General features: G+C 35.5%; 1 protein-coding gene across 1 annotated transcript; it reads right to left on the bottom strand.

Annotated features, from left to right (window-relative positions):
• Window positions 1–16,212: 16,212 nt before the first annotated feature.
• uncx4.1 (Unc4.1 homeobox (C. elegans)) lies at window positions 16,213–20,394 on the bottom strand. The gene is made up of 3 exons (XM_073843150.1): window positions 19,616–20,394; window positions 18,764–18,939; window positions 16,213–17,423 (listed from the first exon to the last, which is right to left on the bottom strand). Exons 1-3 carry the CDS (start codon window positions 19,875–19,877, stop codon window positions 16,497–16,499), a joined length of 1,365 nt encoding a protein of 454 aa, XP_073699251.1. The 5' UTR covers window positions 19,878–20,394; the 3' UTR covers window positions 16,213–16,496.
• Window positions 20,395–21,612: the final 1,218 nt, after the last annotated feature.

Below are 21,612 nucleotides of genomic sequence, written 5' to 3'. Positions count from 1 at the left end.
TTTAGAATAACTGTTTTCTATTTAAATATATTTTTAAAATATAATTTATTCCTGTGATTTCAAAGCTGAATTTTTTGCATCAATACTTCAGTCATGATCCTTTACAAATCATTGTAATATTCTGATTTGCTGCTCAGAAGATTATTATTATGTTGAAAAAAGCTGAGTAGAATTTTTTTTCAGGTTTCTTTGATGAATAGAAAGTTCAGAAGAACAGCATTTATCTGAAATAGAAATCTTTTGTAACATTATGTAACATCTTTATCATCACTTTTGATCAAAAGTATTGATTTCAAAAGCTTGTTAAAAATTGTTACAAAAGATTTTATTTCAGATAAATACTGATCTTTGGATCTTTCTATTCTTAAAAGAATCCTGAAAAATAAAATTAAATATTGGTAATAAAAAATAATAAAAAATGTTTCTTAATAAACAAACCAGAGTGATTATTAAAGGTTTATGTGACACTGAAGACTGGAGTAATGCTAAAAATTTAGCTTTGATCACAGAAATAAATTACATTTTTAAAAATATATTCAAATAGAAAGCAATTATTTCAAATAATGTTTAACAATTAAACTCCTTTTGCTGTATTTTGGATCAAAAAATGCAGGCTTGGTGAGCAGAAGAATAAAAAAAAAACATTAAAAATCTTGCTGTTTAAAACCTTTATATTATATTTATTATATAATATAATATAAGAAACATACCCTGGTAATTACTATTATATTGTATTATAATATATTATATTAAAATGTTGCATGCTTACATAGGCTCTAAACATAATAAAACATATATAAAAATAAAATATATAATATAATAGCTGATAGTAGCTGATTATTATATTATATTATATTATATTATATTATATTATATTATATTATATTATATTATATTATATTATATTACGTTATATTATGTTGTTCAGGTAAGAAAAAAATGCCTAAAAAGTAATAAATGTACAAAACAAAATATGCACTCAATATATGTACAGGCACATGTCTATCTGAAATTATAAGTTGCTTTTCTATTCCTCAGTCACAGCTCTTCTCACATAAAATAAACTCATTTTATATTCATATTTACAGCATATATTTGTAGCCTTGCAATAAGGTAATGCTCATTATAATGTAGAGTTGATAATGTCCAGTCAGTTTATTATTTTCACAAAGTAAATATATTTTATAAATATATTTTATGCTACTTCATGTTGTTTACAATAACAACACAACAAATTTTGTGGTGTTTAATGCCTATTTTAGCATGCAACATTATAATATAATATAATATAATCAGCCACCTACCCTTGTAATTATATTATATTACATTATATTTATTATATAATACTATATTAAACTTCTCTGTTGATGTTTATGATGATAATCAACTGACTGTAAATTATCTACTTTTACATTAGACTACTTGCAATAGATACATACTATAAATATGAACGTGAAGTGAGGAGTTTATTTTAATTATGTGAGAAGAGAACTGTGGAGTAAAACTAGAAACTAAAAACTGTATAACGAACTTATAGAAAACAATGCTTCGATTGACCAATGAAAATTAAACATTTCAGAATAAATATACCTAAATATAACAGTGTATCTTTGTGTACAGATAGTTAGCTTAGTTATGTACATTTATCATTTTTTCTCTGTTACTATGTGTCACTTTTGAAAAAACGTTTCCTCTTCTTTCTATTTTACAATGCTTATTTTGCTCAGCTCCAAAATGCTAATTGTTCCATCAGGCCAGAGTTGGTCTTTTCTTGTATGTTGTAGTATTGTGTGTGTGTGTGTGTGTGTGTGTGTGTGTGTGTGTGTGTGTGTGTGTGTGTGTGTGTGTGTGTGTGTGTGTGTGTGTGTGTGTGTGTGTGTGTGTGTGTGTGTGTGTGTGTGTGTGTGTGTGTGTGTGTGTGTGTGTGTGTGTGTGTGTGTGTGTGTGTGTGTGTGTCTTATTAGACAATCAGTTTCTCTGCCTTGCCAGTCCACTACCCACAATTCCAGTGCTGCACTGGGACTTTCCTGATGAAAGAATGTGAGTATGTGGTTGTCTATTAAGATATGTAAATTTCTAATCTCTCAAAGCCCGCTTTCACACCATCCTCTCCCTCTTTCTCTCTCCCACACTTCCCTCGCTTCTTTTTCTCTGCCTCTCATGTCAACAGCAGTATTATAGTGATTTGTGTAGTGTATTTCAGAACTGTCTTTTGAGAGCACAGCTCATTGCTAATTAGAATCATAGAGGATGAACAAAGCTGGATGTCAGACTTTAATTAGTACACGCACAAACGTATATTTCAGCGCACACGCTCTCTAGGCAGGTATTCGCAAACACTTTATGCACATCAACACTTAAAACGCAATTATACTTCTGCCAATCACACCTCGCTGTCGTCACCGTCTGCAATAGCTGCACCGGTGACACTGTAATAGCCGTTCCTGCCCCTTCCTTCTGCTGAACGTTCATGGCGTCTGACTGGACATCACAGAGTCTGTGAGCCCAGAACGTTCCCTAAGGCACATCCTCTCACAGATAGTTCTGGGAAAAATTAAATAAGATCTAAGGGAAGACAAATGAGATTAAAAGGACATCATCAAAAATCAATGATGAATGTAAGCCAAATATAGGGTTTACGTTATGTCAGAAAGTGATGTAAATTCATTGATTTTAATGCAGATGGTGCTTTGCAAGGGTGTAGATGGAATATATATGTGACCCTGGACCACAAAACCAGTCTTATGTAGCACGGGTATATTTGTAGCAATAGCCAAAAATACATTGTATGGGTCAAAATGATAAATTTTTATTTTATGCCAAAAATCATTAGGATATTAAGTAAAGATAATGTTCCATGAAGATATTTTGTAAATTGCCTACTGTAAATATATCAAAACTTAATTTTTGATTAGTAATATGCATTGCTAAGAACTTCATTTGGACACATTTAAGACGATTTTCTCAATATTTAGATTTTATTGCACCCTCAGATTCCAGATTTTCAAACAGTTTTATCTCGGCCAAATATTGTCCTAACCATCTATTTAGCTTTCAGATAATGTATAAATCTCAATTTAAAAAAAAAAAATGACCCTGAATTTGTGGTCCAGGGTCACGTTCTTAAATGTTTTTAAAAGTCTTTTTTATTCACCAAAGCTGTATTTATTTGATCAAAAATACAGTAAAAAAATTGTGAAATATTATTATGATTTAAAATAAATCTTTGTTTTATTATTTTAAAATGCAAAACTGAATTTTCAGCATCATTACTCCACTCTTTAGTGTCACATGATTTTCAGAAATCATTCTTATATGCTGATTTGCTTCTCATAAAACATTTTACAGTATATTATTATTATTTATATTCATCACAATTGAAAACGGCAGTGCTGCGTAATATTTTTATAGAAACCTTATGCATTTTTAGGATTCTGTGAAGAATACAAAGTTCTAAAGAACAGCATTTATTTGAAATAGAAACCTTTTGTAACATTATCAGTCTTTACTTTCACTTTTGATCAATTTATTGCATATGTGCTGAATTAAACTATTTATTTGTTTCAAAAATAAAATCTTACTGACTAAAGTCAGACTTTTGAATGGTGGTTTATATATAACTTGCTTGTTAATAGAATATCAACCAATTAAAAACCTTTGACAGATATATTGGTCTATTAGGGAATGACAAAGTTCTACTATTATAATGCAACACTCAGACAATAAAAGATAATGTAGCTAATAAAACTGGGGAGAAGAAAATGTAACTCAGTGTGTAGAGCATTTTAACCAGATAAAGAGTTTGATCCAATATACGGATAATGTACAAGCTGCTCAGGGAGACATAATGCAAAATTCGATGATGTAACTTGTTCAATAAAACGACATTGTAATCCAAGGCTGTGAAAACAGAATGGTAGAGGAGACCGGGGCTAGTTGTCACACTCGGGGAATTGTCACAAGGCTTATATTTCAGTAACTCATGAGGATTTGGAGGCCAGTTGTTCAAAATATGTGACCCTGGACCACAAAACCAGTCTTTAGTAACACAGGTATAATGGTAGCATAGCCAAAAATACATTGTGGGGCAAAATTATGGATTTTTCTTTTATGCCAAAAATCTTTGGATTTTAAATAAAGATTATGTTGCATGAAGATAACAAACCATAACAAACCATGGTCCTAACAAACCATACATCAATAGTGGAAAGCTTATTTATTTAAAAAAAAATGACACTTATGGCTCGTTTTGTGGTCCAGGGTCACATATTTCAGTAACTTATAAGGTTTTGAATGGCAATTACTCAAAATGTGTTTTTTCCAGCACTGGTTTGCTCTTGGTTTCAAAACTTTCTTGAATTACATTTTGTGATTTTTGTGTGTGTAAATTGTTGTTTTATTGTCATTTTAAGTTTTTTATAACTTGTTTTATGTTTAGAATCTATATGTAAACATTTAAATTTATATTAATTTATGTAAAAAATGACTTTCAAAAATAAACCCACCATATTCACTAGAGCAAAAAGTGTAACAACTAGCCTAGGTCTACCCTATATGTAAAAAAAAGTATTATTACTAAATGAAAACACCTTTCTATATATTTTTCATAAATATATTTGATACATTTTTTCTCATTAACCATTAACATTTTATTGCAATTTTGAAGCCATATCAAATCTCCATTTCTCTTCCATTTTTTCGCTCTCTCATGCTCTGCCTCAGGTCTTATAGGTGCTAGACGGGGAGACATTTAATCGGCCGAATCGAGCTTTCATATCTATTACAAAAATCAAATAATGCACCATGATTTACTCCCCCTAGCAACCAAGGCGCAGAGCCATAGCAACTGGCATAGCCCGAGGTGCTAGGTTTAATCAGGTTGAAAATATTTCAATTATTGTGTTGGTTTTGAGTGTGTGCGTGCCTGCGCATGTGTGTGTGTGTGTGACCTAACTCGGGATCATTTTGATTTTAACAGGTAGGAGAAATAGTGCGGTAAGAGGAAATGGAATCACAAGCATTTTACCTTCAATATCTGTTTTGTGTTGGAGTGTGTGTGTGTGTTGGATCGGTGACATTTGATTCTTGACTTTCCTGACAGAATCTGTGGACAAAACTGATTTTAAATGAGGCTCCTCACTCTCTTTGTCTCTCCTTCTCTCACTCGCTCTGCTGTTTAGTGTTAAATATTCACGCAGCTCGTTCACAGTCCCTGGAAGATGCATCAGCTCCCATTTAGCACTCGGGTGTTTAGGGAAATACCATCCGAAACCTGGAAACCTTTAGGGACTAAATACAACTGGCAAAGATAACGCATATGAAATGTGTGAGTGCACGTGTCTGTGTATGCGAAGAAGTGTAACTGTGTGCGCTAACTCGATGTCCTTGGTAGGTTGCGCACTAAATGAGCTATGGCTGTTATTACTGTGTCTGCTCACCCTAGCGGCCTGAGCAGAGTTCAACCTGACATTAGTCACGCCTAATACTGCGAACCGCTGGAGTGCTTTGCCTAGTAGTCCAAAAGTACTGCTGCTGTTATATAGCTATTAGCATACAGGATGGGTGATAATTAAAGGTAAAAAAATGAAACGTTCCAAGACAATAACCATGTAAACATTGTTTAGATAGCTGTTAAAATGACAAGGAGGCGTTATTAGGTGCCTAGTCTGCCGAGTGCTTTTTTTTTTTTGTAGCTGATTAATGCGCACAATCCTATTGGTTGATCAGTGCGTCTGTCACAGCAGATGACCAATAACTGTGTCAGTTCACAACATTATTATCTCAACTGCTTAGTGAGTGACTGTTTAGTGATAGTTGTTCATGATTCCTTTGTTTGTCCTGAACCGCTGTTCTTCAGAAACATCCTTCAGGTCTCACAGATTCTTTGGTTTTTCAGCATTTTTGTTTATTTGAGCCCTTTCCAACAATGACTATGATTTTGAGATTTATCTTTTCACACTGAGGACAACTGAGAGACTCATATGGAACCATTACAGAAGGTTCAAGCACTCACTGATGCTCTAGAAGAACAATTCATTAAGAGCTGGGGGGTGAAACTTTTGAATGGAATGAGGATGTGTGCATTTTTCTTATTTTGCCTCAATATCATATTTTTTCATTTAGTACTGCCCTTTAGAAGCTATAGAAGATACTTACGTGTTCCCCAGAAGACAAAATAAGTTAAATTTACCCTGATCTTCAAATTCAAAAAGTTTTCACCCCCAGCTTATAATGCATTGTGTTTTCTTCTGGAGCATCAGTGAGTATTTGAACCTTTTGTAATAGTTGCATATGAGTCCCTCAGTGTCCTCAGTTTGAAAAGATTGATCTCAAAATCATACAGTCATTGTTGGAAAGGGTTCAAATACACAAAAATGCTGAAAAACCAAAGAATTTGTGGGACCTAAAGAATTTTTCTGAAGAACAGCAGGCAGTTTAACTGTTCAGGACAAACAAGGAGCTCAAGAACACCTATCACTAAACAAAAAAACAGCTGTGGATCATTCAGGTAACAACACAGTATTAAGAAGCAAGTGTATGTAAACTTTTGAATGAGGTCATTTTTATAAATTAAACTATTATTTTCTCTTGTGGACTATATGTAAACATCTTTTATGTGAAATATCTTATTCAGGTCAGTACTAAATATAGAATAACCTGCATTTTGTATGATCCCTCTTATTTTGGTAAAATAATTAACATTTTGCAAGATGTATGTAAACCTTTGATTTTAACTGTATGTGTGTGTGTGTGTGTGTGTGTGTGTGTGTAATGAATCATTTACATATTTTTTATTAACCACATAGTTTGCTTATAGGTTAATTATTTTTGCTTAGCTGATTAATAGCAGTGACTTAATTATAATAGTAGTCTGTATTTAATACAGTAGATCATTATTTTTTAATGTACTTAGTATGATTTAAACAGCAGTCTGTGAACCCATCTTATGTCTTCCTTATTTGTTTTCCCAAGAATACAGGAATACCCCTCATGCATTTGGGAGCCAATTGTCATTTACTCAGAGCGATGCCATTTTTAGCAGATGCAACAATTGAATCTGTGTATCACAGTTCATCATAACTCCAAACAATCACTGCTTGTAAACAGCATTATTGAAATCGAGCTTAACTGTTTTTCTTTTCTGGCTCTTATAAGTTTAAGAGAGAGGGAATAAGGGGTAGGAGGGAATGAGAGAGAGAGAGAGAGAGAGAGAGAGAGAGAGAGAGAGAGAGAGAGAGAGAGAGCTCACATCAAACCCTTTTTAATTGCAGGAAGACTATGCCCACTGGCCCGCACCAAAGCAAATGGAAACTGAAATAAGATTTGTCAAATGAAACATTGGAAACAATGGACACTATTTAATTTAGCATATGAGTTATGCCAGCTTAAAACCCATTATATCTCATGGACTTGAGCCAAAGTGTGCATGCATGTGTGTGTGTGTGTGTGTGTGTGTGTGTGTGTGTGTGTGTGTGTGTTTGTCTGTTCTTTTTATATTTTTTGCTTAAATGGATTACAAGAAATATAATTGTTTACAAATGCAATACCAGTGAATGTTTGCTTCATTTTTCCCTTCAAAAGAATTTTATATTACTTATTATATTATATTTACTTATTATATTATATTAGTTTGAGAAAATTTCTCTCAACATCACAAATTTTTGGTATATAGCAAGTAAAAAATGATGAGCAATTTGAGCAATAAACTAATCATTCAGATGCTGTCAGAATAAATTCTTTGTTGCATTTAAATCTAGATTACTAATAATTAATTATATGCACTCATAAAAAAATAAAAAACATATTTTTTGGCATTGATGGTTTGATTAGAAACCTTTAACATCATTTGAAACATTCCATTGCACAAAACGTTCTTTATAGTGAAAAACAGTTCTTCACAACTATGCAACTATTACAACAGGTTTAAACGCTCACTGATGCTCCAAAAGGAAACACAATTCATTAAGAGCTGGGGGGTGAAAACTTTTGAACGGAATTAGAATGTGTGCATTTTTCTTATTTTGCCTAAATATCATATTATTTCCATTTAGTACTGCCCTTCAGAAGCTATAGAAGATACTTACATGTTCCCCAGAAGACAAAATAAGTTAAATTTACCCTAATCTTCAATTTAAAAAGTTTTCACCCCCGGCTTATGACGCATTGTTTTTCTTTCAGTGAGAATTTGAACCTCTTGTAATAGTGGCATATGAGTCCTTCAGTTGTCCTCAGTGTGAAAAGATTGATCTCGAAATCATACAGTCATTGTTGAAAAGGGTTCAATTACACAAAAATGCAAAAAAAAATGTTTGTGGGACCTGAAGGATTTTTCTGAAGAACGGTTTAACTGTTCAGAACAAACAAGGAACTCATGAAGAACTATCACTAAAAAAAAACAGCTGTGGATCATTCAGGTAACAACACAGTATGAATGTTCTTTAAACTACAAAAAAAAGACTAGTTTACTGAAAGGTAAAATGGCTATTCTATGGCATCGCAGCATTGCATCGATATCACTCCATCTTTATTTCTTTTCTGAAGGAAAACTATTTGAAGGCTGTGAAATAGTTTGTTTTCCATGTTCAACTTTTGCAACTTCTTTAGCATTCAGGATTGAATATGATCATGTTAACACCATACTACTGGTGTAGGTTCACTTCAGATTGTTTTCTTGTATCTGCAGACTTTGAAAGTCTAAAACCTATTGGCCTGTAATTCTCTTGGAAGTTTAAAGCGCATCCCTGAGTTTATTTCCATTACTCTCCGACTTCTTTGTCCTCATCCAATCACACACACTTGTGGGTCTGATATCTCTCTTGCTAAAGCGAACGGCAGACTGAATCTCTCTCTCTCTCTCTCTTTTTCTCAGCAGATGCTTGACTCGTCTCTCCCTGCTGGTCCTGGCAGGCTTTGGTGTGGCCAGGGGGTCAGTGTAGTCCAACCCAAAGTAAATAATTAGTGATACTGGCTGGAGCTCTTTGTCTCAGTGCATGTGTGTGTATGTGTGAGCGTGTGTGTCTTAATTTGGCTAAAGCTTGCGGCCGTGAAGAGAGATGTCATTATTTACGCCAGATTATGGTTGCCGGGTGCCACCAAGGGAGTCTGTTGCCCATTCCACCGGAAAGCAGGCTTAAGCTGTTTATTTACCATTCCTTGCGAGTGTATGTGTGTGTGAGCGGAGGTTGGCGTTTTTAATACGCCTCATCCTCCATTTAACAAGCACTTCAGTGCATTTAGAATGAAATTAAAACTAATTAATTGGGTCTAATGTGATTTTTTTTAATCATTGTTGTTTTTGCTGTATTGGGAATGCCCATTTAACAAGCAGACCTGCCAGTGCTAATTAAAAAATTCTATGATCAAATTAATAACACCTTTTATATGTTGTGCATATATATATATATATATATATATATATATATATATATATATATATATATATATATATTTAGCACTTTTTGACTTTGCTATCTTCCTAAAGTACTTTCCTATAATATCATATAAGGTGTTTAATTTCACCCTATTTTTTAATTCAGAATGACAATGAAATATTGTTTGATGATAACGTTGTAGAATCAGATGCTGTTCCAAAACTATTTTAACTATTTTAGAAAGACCCTTTTTTCATGTTTTTCAGTTTATATATATATATATATATATATATATATATGACATGTATATATATGTGTATATATATATATATATATATATATATATGTGTGTGTATATATGTATATATATATGTGTGTGTGTGTGTGTGTGTGTGTGTGTGTGTGTGTGTGTGTGTGTGTGTATATATATATATATACACATATATATATGTATATGTATGTATATATACATATATATATATATATATATATACATACATATATATATATATATATATATATATATATATATATATATATATATATATACATACATATATATATATATATATATATATACATATTTTTGATCAAATAAATGCTACCTTGTATAATGGTAAGGGTTATAATGGGAAGGGTTTTTTAGAAAATGTTTTTATTGTAGATTTATAATGTTCTATTTATACATACATACTACCAGTCAAAAGTTTTTGCTAAGTTTTTTTGTAAGATTTTTAATGTTTTTTAAAAGAAGTCTCTTCTGCTCACCAAGCCTGCATTTATTTGATCCAAAGTACAGCAAAAATAGTAAAATTTTGAAATATTTTTACTTTTTAGAATAGCTGATTTCTATTTGAATATATTTTAAAATGTAATGTATTCCTGTTATTTCAAAGCTGATTTATAATCATTTTTAGCATTATTAATCCAGTCACATGATCCTTCAGAAATCATTCCAATATTCTGAATTGCTGCTCAAAAAAAAAACATTTGTTATTATTATTATTGTTGTTGAAAACAGCTCAGTAGATTTTTGTTCAGCTTTCAGCAGTTCAGAAGAACATCATTTATCTGAAATAAAAGTCTTTAAATATTATAAATGTCTTTATCATCACTTTTGTATTTATTTATAAATTTCCTTAAAAAAATGTTTGAATGGTATAGTGTATACTATTACAACAGCTTTTTATTTCAGATAAATGCTGATCTTTGGATATTTCTGTTCATCAAAGAATCCTGAAAAATGTACTCAGCTGCTTTAAATATTGATAATAATAATAATAATAAATGTTTCTTGAACAGCAAATCAGCATATTAGAATGATTTCTGAAGAATAATGTATAGCTGAAGACTTGGAGTAATGAAGCTGAAAATTTAGCTTTGATCACAAGAATAAATTAAATTTTAAAATATATTCAAATAGAAAGCAGTTATTTTAAATAGTAAAAATATTTCACAATATTACTGCTTTTGCTGTATTTCGGATCCAATAAATGCAGGCATGATGAGCAGAAGAGAATTCTTTAAAAAACACAAAAATCATACTGTTCAAAAACTTTTGACTGGTAGTCTATATTGTTCTATATAATTTTGCTATTCATTTTTATATACCCATTTTTTTTTATCAGGGGATCATTCTTCCCTTTGTCCTTTTCTGTTTTCATTATCTCTCTTGACCCCCTTCCTTGCATTGAATTCCCCAGTTTCATCCTTGGGTCAGTAGATCATGGTTTCCTGGTGATAGATGCCAGGCCAGGGGTATAGTGGGCATGTGTGTGTAAGACTGGGCCCAACTGCTCTGCTCTGCCCTGCCCTGGCACTCCCCTGGCACCAAATAAAGATAGCCCAGCCTCAGTGTGTGCCAATCTGCTACTTCTCCCCATGCCTTCTGTGCCAACACCTCAACAACTTTACAGATGACTGGTTCACTATCTTCCTTGACATGTTAAATCCATGTTTTGGATTCCATTGGTCACTTCACCTATAGATAGATTACATTTCTTTAAGAGAGAGAGAAAGTGTGTGTGGTGCATACAGGGTTAACCATGTGTGACCATCTCTCAGAGAGTAATTCTTAAAATTGGAGAAGCTTTAATGAAACACATTTGGTCAGGTGATAATAACGGAATAAGGCTGGAGAATCAGAATCGTGGGTGTGAGATCGTTACCAACACCAACATGCCCCACACAAAGGCAGGGGGGTCCATTTAAAGAAGTATAGCTCTGTAGTCTAAATAACGACTTGCGTTTTTAAACATTTTAAATATGATACGTACTGGTTTGATTCAAGTTATTGAATGGGATTAACTTGTTCTGGGTGCATAGAATTTAGGATAATATCGCAACGAAAGACACATGGAATTGATTTTAAACAAAACTAGACCACACCAGTCGTTTAAATTTATGCAAACCTGTAATAGTGTTTGCCATGCATCACATTAATTCATTTTTTTTACGATTTAACAGTTATGGCTTTTCCATTTGCCTTATAGTCAATACACAAAAAGTATCTCTTCCCTGGCGTTCATCAAATAAATAAACGAACATAATATGGAAATATTAAATAGGCATACTGTAATCTGTTTTTAAGAAATTTCTGAATAATTTATCTGGTCTTCCTGACTGAATCTGTCGAATTTCGTCTCAGTTACAATAGAGACTACTACTGTTTTTGCCACTCTGTTCTTTACACTATCAGGGTTTTTACATAATGTTTTTGTTTTATTTGTGTAAATATGTAGTATGTAACGTGTGTCTGTGTTACTGTGTAACGTTCGATACTGGAAGTGCGGTGTTCTGTTGCTACGGTTACCACTTTTCGTTTGAACGCCAGCGCCTTGAACTTTTCGTTCGAACACAAAGGTAAAAACTGATAGCCTACTTGTAGTTATAGACAATTCTAAGAATATATATATATATTTTATCTTGTAATAGAGTGGTTTAATGTAAAACTTGTTCTACATTTTATTTATTTTTTAGTTTTTGTTAAATAACCAGCTATATTTCCGCTCTTTGGGCATTATTTGTTTGTATTGTTTATTTCATTTTTATTTATTTCATTTATTTACTTGTTTTTATCTCGGAACAATAATTTCAAACCCGTAGCCGATATCTTGAACAGAAAAAAACTTAGTTTCTCTGACGCACCTCTTCCAGCTCTTAATGTTAATTCATGGAGCACGTTCAAAGCCTAGGCCTTTAGGCTACCTCAAAATATTAAGTGAAACATTCTTCTGTTGCCGCATTGAGCGGCAGGCTATAGATGAATTGTGACAATTTAATATGATAGCCTACCTGTGCTTTAGGTCCAATTAAACAATGAGGAGTTATCCGTGCGCAAATGTATGTGTGTATTTGCACAGTGATGTTGAATCGATTTGACACCTCGGGATGAGGTAGATCTTATTTTTCACGCTCGTTTCAGGCTGTTGAAATAATCTGGTCTCATTAGTCGACCGCCGAACTGGTCTGATTTATCCAGACTGTCAGTGACCCTGTAGTACCGCGGGTCCCGAATCAATCACCGAGCTTGAACGACTATACCTGAGACCAAAACGTGCTTGATTTATCTACCAAATTACCGAGGCCTAAAGACACGACCGAGGAAATTGTGCGATACTCCCTCAAGCCGTGTAGCATCGCAGGCCCACCCCCACTCAAAAGATCTAAAAACAAATCGTTGGGGGTCTTACAAAGTACACTAAACAGGTAACTGTTACATAATGAATGTTTCAGATCCATTACCAAAAAAGTTTCAAAGTTACCAAAAACAGAATTTTCACCTGATGCTAAACAGACCGAAGTGAAACTGCATTAGTAACCATAGTAACAGTACATCGCTCAAGCACTTTTAGTAATGATCAGTATCGAAGGGTGGATCGGTAAGTACAGACATTATTTATCAATTGTGACCCTGGACCCTTAAGTAGCACGGGTATTTGTAGCAATATCCACAAATACATTGTGTTGGTAGAAATGATCAGTTTTTCTTTTATGCCAAAAATCATTAGGATATTAAGTATCATGTTATATGAAGATATTTTGTACATTTCCTACCGTAAATATATCAAAACTTCATTTGGACTTCATTTGGACAACTTTAAAGTCGTTTTCTCAATATTTAGATTTTTTCCCCCCTCAGATTTCAGATTTTCAAAGTTGTATCAAATATTTCAAATAAACCATACATCAATAAAAAGCTTATTGATTCAGCTTTAATATGATGTATACATAGCCAAAAATACCATTATGACTGGTTGTCCATGGTCACAATGTATTACAAATTTGCCAGCCTTTTAAAAGTTGAATCTCTTGTGGCTTGGCTTTTGTATAGCCGGGATGCAAAATTAATTCCTAAAGTTTGTAGTTGTTATTCGTATAATTATAGTTTCATATTTCTATAACTTCATATTTTCATCGTTTCCATTTTCATGATTCCATGTTTTAAATGTTACTCTTCATAACGTTCTTTCTTGCATCTGTGCGTCATCAAAAGTCTGTTTTAGTGCACTTTTAGAATAATTGACATCAAATAATTTCGGGGGGTTGACATTCTGTGAAATGTTTATACTTTATGTATACTTAATAAGTGTGAAACTGCAGGACTAAAATGAACTCTTGAAGGTAAATAGCCTTTGAAAAACTGACCAGACATATACACTCTCTAGAATGTTCTCTTAAACATTAACATAAATATTATGAAAATTAATTAGATACAGCTTATTTGCCGCCTTTGCCATGTAAACACTGCATAGTCTGCCCAAAGAAAGTGAGAGCAAGAATTGACTTTGACAATTGACTGTGCAAAGGTTTTTGTTTTAAATAAAATTGTGACATGCAATTAAATGTGAAACTCAACCAGCATTAATGAAACTTGATACCCTCGTTTCAAAACACAATGTTTCGGGCCATCATCCACGTTAAGGTTTTAATGGGTGTATTTGAAAAAGACAACCCCGTTGTCCGTTGTCTGTACAGCCGGCTCTAGGGTGGCTATCCCTCCCGGGAGAAAAGAGGAAATGAGATACGGAGATAGAAGGCTACGGGAGGTGGTAAATTAGCTGCCTGATCCGCACTCATTGGCGCATACACTTCCCCCATTAACTCGCCCTGACAGCCACACTTCTCTCCACCACCCCCCTCTCGCTGCTGTTTCTCCACTCGGTACCCGGGGCATGCGGCCTTGTAGATTTATCATGCGAAGAAATGAATGTATGATGATCAGTTAAATTGAAAATCAGCAGCCGGCTGTCGATGAGAAGCAACACCTTCGTAATTAGCAAGAGAAATTGCGGCTTACGGACAGATAATAGCGTAAAAACAATTTACACTCCTCCCTTCTCCGCTTATAATGAGTCTCAGGGCTCAAAGTGAAAACTTTTTACAGCCTGAATCTATAAACCAAGTTCATAACATGTACAAGACTAGATTACAGCGCTGGGGGCAGGACCAGACCTGAAGAGACCCCGTGGTATCATCAATTCATTTAGTAGAAATCAATTCATTGTTTGTCTTAATAAATTATCCCTACTAGGGCCCGCTGGATTCCCAGTGAGTGGCTGTGCATTGTAATGAGGGATTGTCTTTCACAATCAAGTCATATAAAATAAGCTATGCCATTGTAAAATATAGCTAGCGTTTCGTCCTACACTTATAACTACACTAAAACATTTATGTTTCTCCTCGCTGAAGTAGCACATACCCCCAGAGATGATCCCTTCTCTCATTATTTTTCCTATAAGCTAGGTCTCATGCTTTGCAAATAGCAGTAACCCGAAATAAGAAATTATGTAAATGTTATTAAGGCTGGAAAATGTCATTCATAGGGTAAAGCTCGAGTCCCTCCGTTTACTTTTCATTTATTTGCAAATACAGGGGCTCAATGAAGATGACCGGAGAGGTGGCGGTTTTACATTTGTATAATACTGCCCACTTGTACAGAGTGTGTTGAGAAAATCTTTTAGGAAATGTGATAATTAAGGTTTTGCAGTTAAAAATCCATGCTGGGACCGTCTTTCCATCTTGACACAGGCATCCCTCCTTCATTTATTAATTCACTCATGGCCCACTAATATTTTCCAGCGCAGATGCTTTAGTGTGCCACGAGTTTTTGACCCTGTAGGTAACATTATTAGACTAAATTGGTCTGTGTGTGTGTGAGGGAGAGAGAGAGTTGTGTGTGTGTGTGTGTGAGAGAGAGAGAGAGAGAGAGAGAGAGGAGGGCTGTTCTTTTATAGAGCGACAAATGATCAATAGGCCGATAAGGCAGGAACATCAATGTACGCGACAGAACAATGAGGGATATCATCGAACATCTATCTTAATATTGCCGCCTACGCGTGCCCTGACAGGCCCGCGCATCTCATGAAAATTCCACCCAGCGAATCACCCAGGCGCGCACACGCACGCACACACACACATCCTCACACGTACGCTCGCAGCTGCCTGGGCTATTATTTCCCTATTTCAATCTGACTCGCCAGCCTTTCATGCTAATTCTATTATTGTTGGAAGTTTATGTGATTTCATATCGCAGGAATCGGTAATGTATAATAACCCTTCAGGCTAACAGAGAAAAAAAAACGTATCCTCCCAGCCGCCACCGGGAAAATAATTACTTTCATATCAAAACTCCACAGGAGCTGACCGGGTCCTACCGCCCGCGGCGTGAGACCTCATTTTAACTGGAGGTTTTGAATGAATGAATTTGTTAAAGCAATAAACACGAGCCTGCTGTACAGCAGCCTCTCAAAGCGATAAACAAAATAGACATGCTAACTGTAAGCACTGAGGTGGCAAAGCAAGGTCTTTTCTTTTACAATATTTTATTCTTCTTATTATTATTACTTATCAAAATGTTACATATATAAATATTCTCGATACTTTATCATTTATACAACGTTTGAGGATGTTGCTGTTCATAAGCAAACTTGTTCCTTCAAGTTGAATTGGAACAGACATTTTAAGCCAAAACCCGACAGTTCACCTGAATAAAGAATAGGCCTATCCGTTTTCGAAAAGTATAAAAAATGAATTCAAACAGTCTTGTATACAAAAAACGTATGGTTATCAGCTTTGGGATTGTGACAAGTCACTTGGCGCCACTGCTTCTGGCCTATTTATATTTCAGTCCATGTCAACATCCTCTCCATCTGTATTTGTGTCAGCGGAGCTGCGGGTTTTCGTGTCTGAATATTCAGACAGGTTAGGAGAGATGCTTTCTTTCTGGCTAGAGTTCGTGGACTCAGAGTCGTTTTCAAACTCCTTCTGTGTCGAATGAGATTCTGCATAACATTTCTCTGAGCTTGTGTTTGTAGTTTGTATGGAAGAGTTCTTGCTTTCTCTTTGCAGCTCGTCGTTTGTGGCCGCGTTCGCACCGGTGCACAAGTGATTGATATTTTTCTGGTTTGAGGTGTCTGTCGAACAGTTGTGCCCCGAGTTTCCTGAATCCTGTTTCATCGCTGTCTGTGGCACAATGAAACCCAGCGGCTGGGTAATGGGATACAGAAGGAAATGGCCTTTACCGACCAGTGGTCGCTGCGGCGGTAACTGAGAGAAATCCAGGATAGTTTTTCTCCTGGGACTTGAGTCGGCTAGTAAACTCTCCACACTAAACGGGTTGAGTTTCTGGAGCGTGGAGGCACGTGTGATGCCGTTCGCGGGGTCCATGGGTTCCGCTGTCTCGTTGACTGCTCTTTGGTGGCGTGGATGTGGGTCACATAAAAGTTCTCTTGGCTGTCGATGCGCGCTAGGCGGAGGCCCGGTGTGCGGAGTCGACTCGCCATCGGTGCTCTGCGATACTCCACTGTCGCTGTCAGATCCCGGTGTGTGGAAGAGCTCACCTGCTAAGAGCTTGTTCTGAGATTTCAGCAGCTTGCGTTCCTGTTTTCGCTTCTTCTTCTCCAAGCGCTCCAACTCCCGTCGTGCGATCTCCTCGGGGTCCATTGGTTCGCCGCTGCAGGTAGTGGGGTGAGAGTTGTGAGCCGGTCGACCGGGCCCTTTCTTCGTGTTCTCCTTTTTGCGCCATTTAGCTCGCCGGTTTTGAAACCACACCTAAAAATAAAAGGTTGTGAATTCTTTAGTTTCATAAGCATGTAGACATATATCAGATTCACTCATGACAAATTCAAATGTGCATTCTTTATCGTAATATTATAATGTATGTTTTTTTATTTATTTAATTCTATGCATTTGTTCAATTAAATAAAACAGCAATAGCCTATTTCTCATATTAAAAAAATCAATAGGTTTCTGAAACGTGTCTTGTGTTTCCATTTGATACACATCCAAGGTTCATCAATAATATGCCACGACTTGGACAGGGAAAATGTTTTCATCCAAGCATATTTTCTAGCATAAAGCCCACAGCCACAGATGCGCTCGTCTTAATTGTCCGTTGATTCAATGTAATGGCTCACTCTCAATCTTTCAATTAAGCCTGGTTCTTGCGTGGCTAATTTGGGCCTGTTCCCCTAAAGTTCATTTAGGCGCGTATAAGCGCTAGGACAGATTTGGCCCAGAAGAGGCAGAGAGCAGCAGGCTCGCACCTCACACCCAGGCCCCTCACATGGCGACTGCCGTCTGTTCAGCGCTGATAACACGAGAGTTAGCATCCACCAGCAGGCTAAGACGCATACTAACATAGAGACATCGAGGCTATACATGACAATAGCTGTGTATACACATAAAATGTTAATGTCGTTAAAATCTGTGAGCACACAAGCCGAACGATAACGCAGGCTAATCTTCCTTAAGAAATAAGAATAATACAAAGCTAAGCTTTTAACTCCCTAAACAAGACTGCTTCTCATCCAGCATCGAAAAGAGAAAATGCAGACAAAGGCTGCACGTCTAACGCTTACTTTAGTTAGGGCATCATTTACAACCCATTGACCTATATTTAATTTAGTAAAGAAATGGTAAAAGTGATCCCATGCAATTAAACGAACTAAAATGTGAATAATTGTTTTAATATATCAGTCAATAAAACGGGACATTTGTATCGTTTTAAAAAAGATTTTAAAACGATTTTTAAATTGTTTATAATAATATGTTTCAGAATTGCATGCATTTACTACTCAACTAGTAATCAGTCAACAAGAATACATTGTTATGCAAATGTTATATGATCGATTATATTGGTTGTAAACCTTACTATTATTTTAAAATGTCTAATCTGTTGTCATGCATTTGCAAAAATAACTATTCTAATTTTGAACATTTAAAAGCTTACATTTTCAAATGCACTAAGCTAGCACTGTAAAAACAAATGCATATATAGTTACATAAAGCGTGGCTATAGCTAACACTGTGTCTGATTAATAATAAACAGGCCATTAGAATAAAGGTCAATGAAAGATTTTGTTATGACACAAAAACAAACCATCATTTACCTGAACACGTGACTCAACAAGGTCTAGACGTAGAGCGAGAGCCTCGCGCATGAACACGTCCGGATAATGGCTTTCGTTGAACGCTTTTTCTAGTTCCTCCAGCTGCCAGCCAGTAAAATTTGTACGCGTTCGCCTCCGTTTACAACCAGGGCTTTCCTTGTCGGGGTCTCCGGCATCTAGGACCACAGAGTCTGTCAGAACACTCGCATGCAAACATGAACACTCCAGCAGTTCCACTTGGAACTTTCTATTTAAAATTTTGTTGACATAAATTATTTAAAACATTACAATTTTACAACAACCCAATGGTTGTCAAATAAAATACTACAATAAAATATTTCACTCAAGTGCAGTGCTTGACGTACTAGCATGCACTTTTAAAAATATAGGTCACAATATCTTTGTGATTGCTAAGAAATATGATTCTTAAAATACAGCCTACACAAATAAAATCTATGGCAATGAATTGTTTAATGTATTTCATTTCACAGTATTTTGACACGTTTAAATAGTATTTTATAATTCTTACATGCTTATTTAAAAATCTAGAGTTTGACATAAATTAAACGGATTTAAACACACGAAAAATAAAATGTTATCTTAAGAAGAATATTGACGTTACATTATTATCAATGTATTATCAGTCCGAGTAAAACCGGCCTACTTTTCAGTTTACATGAACTTATAAGAATAAAGCTAAGCTTCTATTTCTTAACTATGCAATTTAGGGGGAAAAAAGTATTTCATATTCTTTTGATGAGAGGCCTCATGTAAATATATGCCTAAAACGATTGACAAGATAGCCTACTATATTTTGCATGGAATAGATGAAGTGGATAACCATTCACTTACCGCTGAGTTTATACTGACTATCCCCGTTTACACCGCAACCAGATCCGAGCAATGGGTTGGAGTTTGCAACAGACGCCGAGCATGATCCGTTTAGTAATCCGTCTATAGAAAAAGGTACCGCGGCCGCCGATTGTAGCTGGTGTCCGGAGATATCGTAAACGTGATGGTGACCGAGGTGGTAGGGAAAACCCATTCCAACCATGCCTCCCAAAGAGCCTCCAAACTGGGCATGAGGATGCTCGAGGATCCGGCTATCCATCATTGCATCTCCGGAATCAGGGAAGCGTTCGTCTGGGCAAAACAAGCTCCAACTCTTCCCTCAGAGCGCATGCAGCAGCAGCAGTGAAGGGACGTGCGGCGTTGACATGCTTTGCGCTCCCGAATTAGGAATAAGGAGACCGAGGCAGGCGTGCTGGGTTTTCGCTCTCTCCTACTTTGTCAACATCAACTCTCCCCTTGTCCAAATAACTAGCTCTCGCGCTGGGGAATTCGCGACCAATAAGGAACGCTAATCGCCGGTGACGTCAGAGCCACGACACAAACGTTTTCCATATCGATTGCTAATTATACCTGACATCCACCTCAATAAACAATACCAGCGCTGTCACAACACGACATGAGACATCACAACTAGGCGAGAGGAAAGAGAAAGGGGAGGAGGCGAAACCGGCAAATTGATTGATTCCCGACTAAATTCTAAACAGCCGCTACATAAACACACAATGCTTCTGTTCCAATAGCTAATTGTTCTGCTCTGAACGGCACATTTGTTCTATAAAAACAAAATAACACATACTAACAACCGAAAACGTCAAGTAGCCCGTATCTGATACTTTTCAAGGAACGTCTGGCGCTCTCTGAATGCGTAAAATGATGTTCTCCTATTACGCGGAGGCATCGTGCCCTGAATAGAGTGATCCTTGAACGGACCAAGCATCACCCACCCTGTTGAGAGCTGTCAAGATTAATTTAAAACTACAAGCACCTCAGCCTTTCTAATATCCACACGCCAGCGCGCTTCGCTTCGTTTCAACTCATTTCCACAGTTCTGATTACTGTGGCCATGATCTTGGCAGGTGTTATAAAAAAATATCTAAATGTGGAAACAAAAGTGAGTCTGACAGATTATCTGTTAGGGGGGGAAGCTATATGAAAACATACGTGTTTCATATTTCAGTATAGGGATTTTAGATTATTGGCCCACTGATTAAAAAAAAAAACTCAAGTTCATTCCATTTCGTGCAAATAATCAATTATGCTTTTATTCCACTGATCTGGAACACAAAACCAGTCATAAGGATACCTTTTTTAAATTTTTTAATTTATACATCATCTGAAAGCTGTAAGCTCTGAAAAATGGTTTGTTAGGATATGACAATATTTGGCTACAAAGCTACAAGATACAACTATTTGAAAATCTGGAATCAGATGCAAACAAATCTAACTATTGAGAAAATCGCATTTGAAGTTCTTAGCAATGCATAATATTAACCAATAAGTTTATATATATTTACGGTAGGAAATTTACTAAATATATTCATGGAACATTTATGTAATATCCGAATGATTTTTTGGTATAAAAGAAAAATCGATAATTTTGACCCATACACTATTACTACAAACATACCTGTGCTACTTATGACTGGTTTTGTGGTCCAGGGTCACATATTTCATGTAAGAAAGAATGTATGTGAATTATTGCGCACAGAGGTTTGTTTACAGAACAATATAAAACATGTAAACTAAAAGAAATATCTTCTTTTTATCCGACTGTGATTTTGTAATGATTGTAAATATTTAGGTTTTTATGTGCAGTGGAGGTCCATTGCCTCCATAAATGTTAAATGTAAAAGCTGCCCTGCACATGTCCAGTTTTTTTTTTTTTTTTTTTTGGAAAGTGTGTGAGCGAGAGAAAGAGAGGAGAGAGAGAGATGGTTCTGAATACAGGATGGTAATCAATCCTGTTCATGTATAAAGTAAGTACACGGGTCTTTCCC

The sequence above is a fragment of the Garra rufa genome, chromosome 6, assembly GCF_049309525.1.
Source record: "Garra rufa chromosome 6, GarRuf1.0, whole genome shotgun sequence".
NCBI classification, from domain to species: domain Eukaryota; kingdom Metazoa; phylum Chordata; class Actinopteri; order Cypriniformes; family Cyprinidae; genus Garra; species Garra rufa.
The sequence above is the reverse complement of the archived record's forward strand: the minus strand, read 5'-3'. Positions and strand labels throughout refer to the sequence as shown.

What these genes read in the sequence shown, in the direction of transcription:
- uncx4.1 (XM_073843150.1), bottom strand. Translation starts at nt 19,877, where the DNA reads ATGATGGATAGCCGGATCCTCGAGCATCCTCATGCCCAGTTTGGAGGC. An exon ending in TAGTCAGTATAAACTCAGCG is followed by an intron (nt 18,940 to 19,615) that starts GTAAGTGAATGG and finishes CTGTGGTCCTAG; the next exon opens with ATGCCGGAGACCCCGACAAG. An exon ending in TTGTTGAGTCACGTGTTCAG is followed by an intron (nt 17,424 to 18,763) that starts GTAAATGATGGT and finishes TTTTATTTTTAG; the next exon opens with GTGTGGTTTCAAAACCGGCG.